Source organism: Tympanuchus pallidicinctus, unplaced genomic scaffold (genome assembly GCF_026119805.1).
Source record: "Tympanuchus pallidicinctus isolate F22 unplaced genomic scaffold, pur_lepc_1.0 scaffold3, whole genome shotgun sequence".
NCBI classification, from domain to species: domain Eukaryota; kingdom Metazoa; phylum Chordata; class Aves; order Galliformes; family Phasianidae; genus Tympanuchus; species Tympanuchus pallidicinctus.
In genome coordinates, this window is record NW_026294747.1 from 51945448 (window position 1) to 51958849 (window position 13402).

Sequence of the window (13402 nt, forward strand, 5' to 3'; positions counted from 1 at the left end):
AATTTTCATACAGAAAATTCAACTTAGATTCTGCAGAAGTTATTCGCACTCACATGGGAAACCGAAACCTTCAACTCCAGATACACACAGAAAAGAATGTTCTCTGATTCTGGGTACCGACTGAGACACTTCAGCTGAAAACTCCAGATGTTTCTTTAGAATAAAGATTCTTCAGTATCTTCAGTAATAACTTACAATTATTTTTACATTTTTTTCCCCCGGTTCCCTGAAGAAGGACGGTCCATCAGTAATTCCTATGGAAAACTGAAAGAAGAAATATTCTCAGCGCAGCCCATTCAGTTCTTTTGCCCCAGAGGAAAAGTCACAGATAGAAAAAAAAAAAAAAAGCTTCTACAGCCTAACAACCTTTGGAGCTGAACAGGCAGAACTTCATTACTCTGAGGCTACAGCTTCATTAGGAAGAGAAACAAAAAGAAGTGTGCTGCTAATACACGCTAGCTAGAAGGGGACAAAATCCTTGCAAGGACACAGTGCTCCTTTCTCACAGAGCAGCAAGTTCAGGTAACCTCTCACATTTTCAGCAGCCTAACCTGAATCACCAGCTCTTTGTTTATCCTACAATTGTGCCACACATTACATTACCTGAAATGACAATAAGAACTTTGTTTCCCTGTGGAAACTGTAAGGCTAAAAGGCTCTCTGAGTACAATAAAAAGTTAAAAGGACCAATTAGACTGGGGAAAAAGAATAAATCACAGAAACACACAAACCACCAAAAAGCTACAGAACTGATAAGGAGAGAAAACCCCCCCAACACAAAGACAGAGGCAATGTTAGGAGTTCAGCACTTTCATGTCATAGACTTAGCACTTCAGGTAGGACACATCATGTTGCTGAACGAGCATTTTTACTGCATTATTTTCTCATCACATTAAAAAGACTATAGAACTTGTGAAATAAGTTAGATGTGATTCTTTGCCAGGTTTTTTTGTTGTTTGTTTCCCAACCTACGTAGGTAAGAGATCTTTCCCTTCTTTCAAAACTTGCTTTCCATCATTAGCAGTTCATGTGCAGTAGCATACACACATTCACAGTTCCTCCCTGCTTACCAATACAACAGGAATCTTAAGAGAACTGATTTCTACTCCCTGCCTAAGCACAGGACTTTATTCTTGGCACACAGGCTGTTCCACCACTGAAGAAATAGTTATACATCTCCATTTAAAAATACCGATTAGCAAATCTCATAGCACTTTACCAACACATGCAGTCAAAACATTACCGAGACTACTGCATTTCTCCTAAGTGGAAGGATGTTGAAAACATAAATGATTCACTTACAGCTGATCTAAAGAAAAGAGCTCTGCAATTTATGTTTTATTGTCAAATGTTTAAAGGATCAAATCTAAATAAAATACACAATACACAAACTTCAAAGCACACATTATCTGCAACATCTTATTTCCAATTAGCAAGTCAAAATAAAGAAGGCGTGGGGAACATTTGGCTTCAAAAGCAGAGCTCTGGAAGAAACCACGATTTTGGCTGTTTCAGGTCTCATTTAAAACTCCTGTTTTCCTCAAACTGCTGAAACTGGATAATATGGAAAAGTGATCCCCTCTCTCAAAGGGGGGAAAATAGCAGCCATATCACCATGTGATTGAGCGTTACATCAGTCATGCTTACAACAGCGCTGAGCCAATCTGCCAGTTCAACTTAAAAAGACGTTTTCTTTTGCCTTTGTGGAAGGATGTGGACAACATGGACTGGCATAAAGGCAGGATGGCAGTGCGGAGGTAAGAAAAGGCTCAGCTCACAGTTTCACTCAGCATGTTACACAATGCTAACATACACATAGGCTAAAACACGATCAAAGATTGTGCTATTTCTGTATAGTAAAACTACATCATGCAAACAAAATCCTGGTGGCAAACATCTGAAAAAATAAGATGGCTCTTAAAGGCTTATACTTTATTTAGATGTAAGAAATCATTCTCAAGACTACTACCAAGATACAAAGAAAGGCCGATATGAAAATGACTTGTTTTACCAAAACAAATGTGCAAGGCAATATTGCTTCTCTGATACACCTTCACTTTATTCTTCAACATCAAAAAACATAGAGACAAAGAAAACCACGTAAGACTTAAGAGTGTGATGGATGTGGGCACGGTTTTAGAAGACCTCAGCTGAAGTAGTATTTGCAGATAGCAAACACAGAAGTGCTTATTGGTCTCAATTCAGTGGATTTTATTTACTCTGTTTGGCATTATCGATCTTAATTAAACTATTTAAGAATATGAAATTGTCTTCTAAGGCATCATTCTTACTGCATTAAAATGCAAATATAGAATCTTCAAAATGATTTGAATGGAAGAGAGAGTTTAATTTTCTAAATGACTTCTGAAGTATTAAAATGCAGAAATCATTAGCAATGGCTACAACCAGGAATATATTTTTCAGCGAGCGCAACAAAAGCATCAACAGTGATTGACTGGCTTTCCTGCCAGGGTTAATTTAAACAAAGAGTCAGGTAACTTTTATTTTTCTTTCAAAGAACGGGAGAGTGGGGGCACACAGAATGAACCAAAGCATCTCCCCCACAGCCCACCCCACAAGCAGTGTATGCTCTGACAAAAGCAAGAATGTGCTACACAATGACCAGCCACACCACGCTGCTTTTTATTTCGCTGGTGTTTGCAACTTACAAGCTCCCACCAGGTTCAAAACATTACTCAGTTATAATGCTGGTTTTGCTGACATAAGCACCAAAATTCAGATGCGGAGAGAAACTTCTGAATTAAGCAGAGCCAACCTAATCATTTTCTCTTTCAAACAGCCTTTAAGATGATTGTTAAATATTTATTTCACAACCACACAAGGATAACTGAAGGTCAAAGACATCAGAGGTGCAATTCCATTCCTTATCATCCTTTCTTTGTATTTGTTTCACTTGCAGGAGGCCTTTCTGCCATCACATTTCCCTCCCCTCATTCATCACCCCATCTATCGCTCAGGACTCCATTTACCTCCTCAGATCCCGTGTCTGCGGCTGGTTCAATGCCTCACCCCCAATCCTCACTGCTGGTAACTTAGGGCTGCCCCTCATATTTTCACCTCGTTGCTGTCACTGCCTTCACAGCTTCCTTGTTCTCTACCTTCTCTTTCTTTCCTCATTTCATCTCTATCACAGGAACGTCTCACCAACTCAAAAACTCCAAACTGGAATTCAATTACTAAGGCTGCAGAACATACAATGGATTTCAACAGTCCGTTACTGCATACATAAAAAAAAACCTGGTACAGATTCTTCTGCTGCAAGTATTTCTGTTACACAGGGCCCGACACGGTGAGAGCATGGGGCTGCCAAACAATGAGAGCATTTGTTCTACCTGCTCATAATGCGATTCAAGCCCACAGCAGCAAAGGCTTCGGTGGATCTAATCCAGAAATGTACAGAATAATGGTTGTTCCTTCCAAAGAGGGACCTGAATGGTAGATTTTGTCCCAGCACAGGCAGGTGTGACAGGCAAGGGCCTCCAAAATTAAAACACTCCAAGGTGCAAAAGCTCTACTGTAATTAAAAGCCATGCTTCCCAGCAGTCACATCCATCAACGTTATTTTGAGAAAGAACTGCTTAGAGAGAGACATGAAACATTTTGTTCTAAAGCAAAAGAAGTAGTAATTCTGCAGTCAGATTTCAGAAAAGGATTATTTTGACCTTTACTGTTCACGATTTCACTTGAATGGGGAAAACAGGAACAGCAAAGCTATGAAAAACCACCTAATCTGTAATCTTTATGGGCCATCTTGTGACCCTGCCCCCTCCCCAGTCTTTGCAGAGGCTTTGTTTAAAGCTGCATTACAGAACAGTTGACAATCTGAGCCACCTGCTGGGTGCCAGAACCCAGAGGGAAAAAAGTTGGTCACTAACGCATAGAAGCAGTGAGAATTTCGACATTGAATTTGATGGGGCAGAATCAGGTCTCCTCCATGCCAGCACCAGAGGTCAAATACTTCTCTATCCCAAATTAGTAACAAGTTAATAAAAAAGCAGATTTTCAGAGTGTGCAGTTCTTAAACAAAAGATTAGCCTCAACACACACAGACAGGCAAAATTACAGTCCTCCTGCTTCTTTTGGATGATATATTTAGAAATCCTATTAGCTGGAGAGATCAACATTCTTATCTGAATTTCCAGGATGCTGTAACATGCAAAATTAGAGCAGCTCTCTTAAGTGGGTCAATTATCACTACTGCACTTACAGCAGCTTTTCCCCTCCCTCCCTGCAGCATCCATAACGGGCATTTAGCACAAGAATTTAAATGGCAAGATGTTGGCTTGACACACTTCACAATGTAAAGTTTCCCTTCTACATTGTTTTCAAAATCCTACAGTAACAAAGAAAATCATCCAAGTACAGAGTCTCCGCATTAAAATTGTGGTCAACCCCTGGAAAGCTACCATGACTTTCAGACAGGGCACTCTGCATGATAATTCCATTCAGAAGCTGCACTCAGTATTTTCCTGCCACACCTGAGTCATGCACAAGTGAGGTTTTTGGCTTTTTTTCCCCCAAGGGACAAGAGCAGAACCTGAGGGCATTATGCCCCTGGGGCTGAGCCATTCTGCCAGTCCAAAAGGCTTCAGGTCATTTTCTTCTTTAGAGGGAATTCCCATTAAAAGACACTGCAGGAAATCAGATACAACTGGAACAACTTAAGTGTTACATGCAAGTACCCATTTTCATTCTAGATACCACAAAGACATCCATGGGGACTGACAGGTATGGCACAAGACATAAGGGAATCATGTGGTTTTCTTTTAAGCTCTTGACATCATTTTATAAACTCATGGCAAGCAAAACCAGAGAGAACAACCCTGCATACTGTGTCACTGAGCACGTGGAAAGTTTGCCCATCTTTCCCACCAACAGAAAACATGAAATATTCCCTCAGCACTGTGCTTCCATCTCTCCTCATGGCAAAAAGCAGAACTGTCAAGTGAAAAATCTTATGATTCTTCTTCACTACGTGGAAAAGGAGACTGGATACGTTAGCTTCAGGTCACAAGCCCAGCTCTGGAAACCCAGCAGTACCAACTCTAGAAGAAAGGGTTGGAAAGGTTGGAACACAGGGAGATACAGAAACTACATTTCTGTGAATGTCCCTGACTGTCTTCCTCCTTACATCTTCAGCACTTCTTCCTGTGCTATCCAGTAAGAGTGAACATACAAGCCACACACTACAAAATATACGAGCTCCTTGAAAGAAGATGCAAGTAAAATGAGGCAACGTATCTGCAACATACTAAGGAGGCAGGTTGTCATTAATAGGGTGAAACTTCCCAAATTGAAATCCAGCCATACAAAAGCCTGCCAACTTTTAAGTTTCATTCTGAAGTGAGAAAGGGTTCCAGTCCAAGCATCTTCTTGAGGAGTAAGACAGTGGTGCCTTTTATAACAAAATAATAATAATAATCTGGTGAAATGAAGCAATTTGCTTTGGTAAATATTACATGCATTTTTAACTACACCATTTTAAATCAGTTTTTAATATCTTATGCCCTTCTCAAACTTAATATTTGAAAAAAAAAAAAAAAAAAAAAAAGTTTTGAATGCAACCATACTTAATTAAAAGGTCAGTGACTAAAAAGACAGCCAAAAGAGAAATATAAACCATTTTTATTAACTTCCCTAACTGGAGCTCTAAAATTTTGTTGATTAAAGTCTAATTTCAAAAGTTAACTTTTTAATTGGGTATACTATGGCCTGCTGGCTCCAGGAAGTTTAGTAGAGGTCGAAAGATTGCTGGAGATCTAATTTTTCATTTCTATTGAAGAAGGAAATCTTGCCCTTTTCCTTGCAAAGGCAGACCTTGAAGTGTTAGCAGGGAAACAAAGAATGTATCCATCAAAGGCCTTCATCATAAGGTTACATAGCCTCACAAGGTGGTATGGAAGCCAACAGAACACAATACCACTCCAAAGAAAATTAGCTGAACATCTCACAGAGTCCAAGAAGTGAGAAAGGTTCACTGACTGGTGCCTAATCCAAGACTGAGGAGATCAGTTCCATCTCAGATTTTGTGGGTGACTTAGAATGTGTCACTTAGCTTTGGTTCTGCAACTGGAAAATGAAGATAAATACTGTCGGCTTCCCTTATAGTGACATGAAAATAAACACATGAAACGGGAAGACATTCAAACAGCTTGGCGAGAGAGTCTAAGCATTGCAGACAAATAGGAAATAACCAAGTAGAGCCCCACACAGAGAGGAGATGCTCCACAATCCTTCCTGAAACAAAAAAAGAACAGAGGAAGCAGGGGAGAAAAAGCACCTGGCACTTTATGACTCAGTGCAAGTTTACACACAAGAAACCAAGGCACCAAACTTTCTCCCCTCTCCTTCTGCTCCCAACACTCACGTTTAACAGGTTGTTTTGCTTCAACATTTAGCAGGAAGGCTCTTTTACAAACAACTCGGAGAAGAGGCCTCACTTGGCTGCCCTGCACTGACCTGGAGGAACTCATCCCATTTCTCTGAGTACAAAATGCTGCTGAAGCCGCCTGAAAAATGTGGACATGGAGCTGAGAAAGCTGCCCAGGGGAGAAAAACCCGCCCTGAACTTACCTCCATGGGCAAACTCTGGGATATTTACACAAGATAGCTGGCAAGGGAACTCTGTAAGGACTCTTCTCATGTGGAAAAGCTTTTATTTGCTAAGGTTTCATACAACAGGATTTGGTTTACAACTAAGGGATCATTTTCCAAAGAGCTTCAAAGGGGGAGGGGGGAGCTAAGGTGGTGGTGCTGAGAGAGATAAAAGACTTTTACCTTGTAAAATATGACTGATAAAAGGCCCAGGTGGTAGCATTGGAAAGCATTACAAACAAAATCGTGGACAGTCACACAGTTCCTATCGCAGCTGCGTATAGCAAAAAAGGACCACAAACAGAGTGAAACATTCCCTGATGGAAACAAACCGATAGTGCACCTGGACGGCCCAGCCCGCATTGTTCCCAGTGACCCCGGAGCCCTGCAGCCCAGCCCATAAGTCACCCCCAGCCCGGCCTGGCGCTTCCCAGCTTCTCCCTCCCGGAAACGGCAGGGCCAGCTAAAGAGCCCTTTGTTTCCATTGAAACATATGTAAGGGTGGAAAAGCTGTTCAAAACATTAAAGAGAAACAACCAAGGACTGTTGCTATTCCAAGAAATGAATTACAAGCTGGAGGCCGCAGTGCCCTGAGTGCTCGCAGTGCCAGCTGCAGTCAGATGGCCTGGGAGTGCTCAGAGCTGCTCAGACCATGGGAGGCACCCAGCTCACACAGACCTGGTGCTTCAAAACCCACCATCTCCTTCGTACTGATGGCTTTTTGCATTATAGCTCTGCTTCTGACACTGGAAAGGTTTTATGAAGAGAATAATAAAGTTTCTGTAGGTAGCTCGTCAGAAGGGTGAAGCTCCTCCCAAATACTGCCAGCAGCTAATAAGCCATCTTCCTTTAGAACATTAGCACTGGCAAGTAACATAAACAACGTAAATGAAAAGCTATGTCAAAGTTACTGCATTGTGGGTTTCTGTGTCAAACAAGATAATGAAAGCCATAAACTGATGTAACATGAGTTCAGGTTGCAGATAAAGGATTAAGCTTTACAAAGAATTATAAATAAAAGATGTCACTGAGAATTTTTTTTTTAAATCTGAAGTCTATAACTTAGAGGGAACTAAACACTTAGTTGTATTACATAATTTGCATTTTTGTATTAATTAAATGGCACACAGGAACCACGAACTTATTGTTTGCCATTTCAGGCTGAGGGTGTTCAGGCATAATTCAGAATGCAGCAGCAGACTTGGCTAGAATTCTACTCACATTTTCACAGAGGCTGGCTGGCGACACGTACATTACAAAAAAAGAAGAATAAGCAGATATCCACGTAAGATAAATACATTCCATTCCCTCAAACTGCACTCAATGCAGACAATTAAATCCTGTTTTCCCTCTCCAAATGCTTCCCACTCCTTTCATTCTGACACTGCCAAGCACACACCACCATTTTTTGCCTCTTCAGCCCAACCACACCCAGCCATCCATGCCCAGGCCACATACACATTTTGCTCCTTCTACCACACTATTTTTTGAAGAAACGCATTGTCTTCCATTTCAAAGACTACCCTGTTAGTCTCAGTGAGAACTAAGGGAGAGAGAACCAAGAACCTAGTTTAGCGACAACTATTGGTGGGTGATGGTTGGACTGGATGATCTTGTAGGTCTTTTCCAACCTTGGCGTTTCTGTGATTCTGTTCCCATCTAATCTCTCTTGTCCCTATGACTCCTGAGTCACTCCATTGATTCACTTGGGCCACCCAAAACCAAGGCAATATCTCTATGTTTTGAAAATGCTGCTTTTTGCATCTTCTTCCATTTTGTCTCTTCCCTCTAAAACAGACAATGAAAGTATTGAATTTTCTTTTCCCTCTCAAATAATGTTGCCTTCTTCCAAGTAACTTCTTCATAAGAGTTCTACATCCAACACAATGACAACAAATATATAAAGCACTGTAAATCTCTTTAGCAGTTCTACATAGATCTCGAAGTGTTTAAAATATTGTATATGCTTCATACATTGTATTTCTTCTTTTCCCATACCATCCTCTACTCAATTCTCCAGAAAACCAAGTCCAATTGCAGGCTTACTGTCTGGAATGTGCATCTTCATTCCTGCTAAACCATCTCATCACTTTGCCATTCTACATATGCTTTTGATTTCTCTGGATTCAAAGGCTTTAGGATCAATTCTGCCCCATAGGACATTTGCACATTGCCAAATCAAGGCTGAAAATAAATACAATACGCCAACAATGATCACTGTAATTAATCAGCAGGGACTTGAATATATTTTAATTTCAAAGGTAAGTAATACGCACCTGTCTCTCAGGTTTTCAAGTTTCTAATGAAAGAGTAAGATACCAGAAAAAGCAACTTATAGTTCAATGTTAAGAAGCTCTAATTTAAGGTCTGATTTTCAACCTACACTGGTATTAAGTGCTTAAAAATAAAAACAAGAAAAACAAACCAGCAGAACACAGGCAGAGCCAGAACTCACTCTCTCAAACGCACTTACATTTTTTATAACAGTTACAAAATGAAGTTTCTGATTTTTAAGAAAATCAGCCTCAACAGAATTGAGCCATACAGTCATGCACTACCACATTCTGAATCCCAGGTGGCACAGTAACCACGTATGTAGAGAAGGAGTTCTGTGATATTAATACAGAAAACAGAGGCCATCCATGCAATCTCATTCATACCATGCTTCTACTATTTCATATGTAAGATAAGACACAGGAAATGATCTCCATTTAATGAAAAAGGTAGAAAAATGAATCTGGATATTTATGAAGTGTCAACCAGACCAGTATGTCTTGCATGTAACTGAGATACATACAGAAGTACTTTAAAGAAGGATATGTCAAACAAGCAAAGAAGTTGTTCTTTTGTTAGAAGAATAAGCCACACTTACATCACTCAAAACAGCTCATACTATTTCAAATGCTTTTTTTATTATTCTTTCCATCATTATCAGTGAGGAAAAATGGACTTGCATATTAAGGCTAGACTATGCTTAGAAGTATCAGATAATGACTATAAATAAATTGCTTTTAAAATGTGACACAGGCATAAAAAATACTGGCTATCTTGCAATTCAATGCTGTCTTTATGGTAACTGTTGACTTGTATCACTCAAAGTTTGCACAAAGACTACATATTAGAAGAAACTAATGTAATAGACAAGTCTTGCTTTTAATTTAATGATAGCTGTAAAAATTAAAAAAGATACGTATGCATTTATGTAATGACCACAACATTACCAGAAAACAGTAATTTTAAAATACTGCATGTAGTTTCCAAAACTAAAAAAATCTCAGATCTTAAAAGAAAATCTAAATTCTTCAACTGATAAAAAAAAGCACGTGAACAAACAATATGAGGTCAGAAAAATATCAAACAACACTCATGGCACACACAAACTACTTTCAAGCAGAAAAGGACAGTTAAAATAGTACAGAAGTATTGCTTGTATTCTCTTGAGTTTGTGCTACTTATCTCCAAATTCCAGTTAACTGCAACAGAACGTTAAAAAAAGCATGTTTAAAACAAATAAGTTTGGATAGCCATCAATATTTAGAAGTTACAAACGTTTTAAAGATGTACAGAAGAAAAATAGGAATGCGTAGAGTAAGAGTACTCACTTGCAACTGTAACCTGTGTGCCATGCTACCTTCTGACATGGATTCCCTGCATGATCTTTAAGTAAGTTTCCTAGTTTATCAAATGCATTTTTCCTCAAAACTCAAACAGTGGTGATATTGTCCTTCCCACATTACAAGTACAAGCATTAGAAGAAAGAAATTCAAGTACTGCGATGGAAAATTCAGAGGAATCGAGATCTGTTTTTTAATGCTAAAAGTGCAGGAGGCAAACCAACAATCCCTAGCAAAGCACAGGAAAAGTACAGTTTCACTAGAAGAAAATTCAGAGAAACAAGAAGTTACTGAGGGAATGCAGAGAGAATTCGATGGATCCAAGAAAACACTAGTAAATATTTAGAACAGGAAAACTTCTATGCGTACCACAGGAAAAACGTCCCACTCCTTTCATTACACAAAACCAACACTAACAAACTTCAGTTCTAAACACTTACCTTTTCCAACTTAGAAAAAAGATCTAGCTAGCTTGCTAAAGTATGGTTTGTACTGTTCAACAGTGAATGTTTTCTCCTACCACATAGGCATTTTACGTAGGGTACCAAGTGATAACTTTCAAATTGCACAATTGTGAAAGGATACGAGGAGTTCCTTCTGTCCTGCACACCAGGTAGAGACACGCAGCAATTACATGGGTCATCTTCCTCCCCCGGGTTAGATGCTTGCTTACAGCCATCTTGAAAAAATTGAAGGCAGTATCCAGACAATGTTGATTGAGTTGAAGCTGGTTTCCTAAGTGGTGAATCTGACGTTTTCCTAAAAAAATTAACAAGGAAAAAATTCTGAACAACTTCACAGTCACTTTTTGGGGATTGAGGGAGTTGAAGACAAAACCAAAAGAGCTGATTTGGGATTTCTCTGTGTTAAATAGAGAAGTTAGAACACAGCAATCACTCATGTTCCTGGGAGCAGCATCATTTCTTAGGAAAAAAAGAAAAAAAAAAAAAAAAAGCCTTATTTTGGACTCCTATAACTGAAATGGGTTCCATCAGTGAGCCCTGGAAAATGAAAGCTGCATTCATAAAGATCCTCCAAGAGAGAATCCAAAACATTGCTGAGGCTACTCAGATAAAAGATTACACACCCCTCCCCAAACACAGTTTGAAAGTTAGCACTATGGAGATGAGCTTCTGAAAACTTCAGATCACTGCACTTTTGACATTAATGTACAAACAAATGAGACATTCTGCTGCATCCCTCCAAGAACTGATGAAGTTTGCAGTTCCTCTGACCACAGCCTGAGCCTGTAAGGAAAGGAGCTGCTCTGAGAGCTTGTCTGTGATTACAGAGATAGGGAGGCACTTCCTTCCTCTGAACACTTTCACAGCAGAGCCTTCATTTAAGGTTCGGCTGCCGGAGTGCAGAGATTCGTTTGTGGCTTCAGGAAAACAAATGTGCCTTCATCCTTAAACAAAATAATGAAAAAAAAAAGTGCTTCAGATGATTCATAGCAGGAAGTGGTACAGCTGCTAAGACAGATGTGGAAGGCAAAGTCTCGTCCATTCTCACCACTCCAGCTACAGAAAAGTACGTCGAACAGACAGCTTAAAAAGAAGATGGGGGAAGTCATGAGGAAAACAGTACTGAAGTTAGGCAGCATTAGGGGTCAGACAGCACATCAAGAGAAATCCTTTAATTCAATGTGTTGGACAGATGTTTCCAGCACGTGTATGCACAGGAAACACTCATCTGCTCCTTTCAGAGATGTTACGAGCAGCTTTGCTGAAGCTGGCACAAAGCCGGCCCTGTGCCTCCATCACCTTTCCTATGGAGAACGACTGCACGATGCTCACCCAAGTAACACCCACAAACATTGCACTTCTTAATTTTATGCAAATTCCCCTATAATCATCACTAATAACACAGTGAAACATTTAACCTCTGAACAACCTTCTGCTAAAGCGCCGTTTCAATTTGGCTTTAATAAAGACTCCAGAAACCCAACCAGGGTCAGTAAAATTCCAGACAAACAGAATCTACAAGAAAGCTGCAGCTTCTGCTCTCAGCACACACAGCAATTAATGCAATCATCAGAGAGCTCTCCTCTAAGTCTCTTTGAGCAACCAAGTATAACCCATTCGGATGAAGAAGTAATGACAGGAAGGGTATGTCACCTTCCACAGGAGGCACTGGCACAGTAAGCTACTCAAGAGTAATCCAAAGCCCATCAAGTGAGCAGTTTTTCCACTAACATCAGCACACACTGAACTGGGGCTCTGATGTCATAGTTTCAAAAAAAAAAGTAAATAAAGTAAGATGTGGAGAACATTTGAGAAGAGTTTTCACAAAAGCATAAAAGCAGAAGCTCCTATGCGAATGATGAGCCACTTGCACTCCTGAATGTTTCTAGGGCTAACAGCAGAACTGGTAAGCAGAGCCAGCTCCACAATGGTGTGCCCCACAAGGGAGTGGGTCTAACATTATGCAACCATTAGGCAAGCACTGATAAGCAAGCTTGCCATGTCACCACTAGAACAGCAGCAGTTGATGCAGTCCTGGGCACACACCAGAGAATCCAGGGTGCCTGGGGTTCTTCCGGCCCAAATGCAAAACCTTGCACTTTGATATATCATTGATATTCTCTAAGTAGTTAACCTTCTCATAATTTCAAATGTTGAAGCATAATTCATCATAATTCATCCTAAGTAAATAGTACGCTTGTTTGAGTAATACAGGTTTTTTAGCTGAGCTTTTCATCCAGCATCAATATTTTAAACGCAATTACTTTAGGGGTGGCCAGTTATTGTCTAGTGACAAATACCAAGGAGATCAGAAAGCCCACAATGCTACTCATCCACTTAGGAAATGTTATTTCATTAAGTGTTTCATTTGACCTTCAGCAGACCACTGAATGCTTTAACTCTGTGTGCTGGTTGTTTCTGAAGCTGCTCTGCAGTATTAAGGCATTCATACAGTTAAAGCAAAAATACACCAACTGTGATAATGCCACTGATCTCCAAATGAAGAACTTAGAACAAAAGGTGTCTTAGAAGTGATGTGCATCTCTATGACTAACTTGGTTTTGTCCTTATCTGTTACAGGAGAGGGAGAAGGTACTATGTATAGCATCAACGATAAATATTTACATGTTGCCCATCTCTCTTAACTTTACACAACAAGCTTCTATTTTGTTGTTATCTTAAGCAACAGAAAAAAAATACAAAAAGCCA

At 39.8% G+C, this 13402-nt stretch overlaps 1 protein-coding gene and 1 long non-coding RNA gene across 3 annotated transcripts in view; both read right to left on the bottom strand.

The window, feature by feature from the left end:
- Positions 1-13402, bottom strand: part of BRF1 (BRF1 RNA polymerase III transcription initiation factor subunit) — a 165864-nt gene that overhangs the window by 113340 nt on the left and 39122 nt on the right. For both annotated transcript variants that reach the window (XM_052696023.1, XM_052696021.1), the window contains exon 3: positions 10815-10988. In XM_052696023.1, coding sequence (XP_052551983.1) covers positions 10815-10908 — 94 coding nt within the window. In that variant the 5' untranslated portion in view covers positions 10909-10988. The remainder of the gene's footprint in view (positions 1-10814; positions 10989-13402) is intronic.
- On the bottom strand, positions 9509-10539 carry LOC128086950 (uncharacterized). Its single transcript, XR_008209611.1, has 2 exons — positions 10231-10539; positions 9509-10041 (listed from the first exon to the last, which is right to left on the bottom strand). It is a non-coding gene; the product is annotated as an uncharacterized LOC128086950 (long non-coding RNA).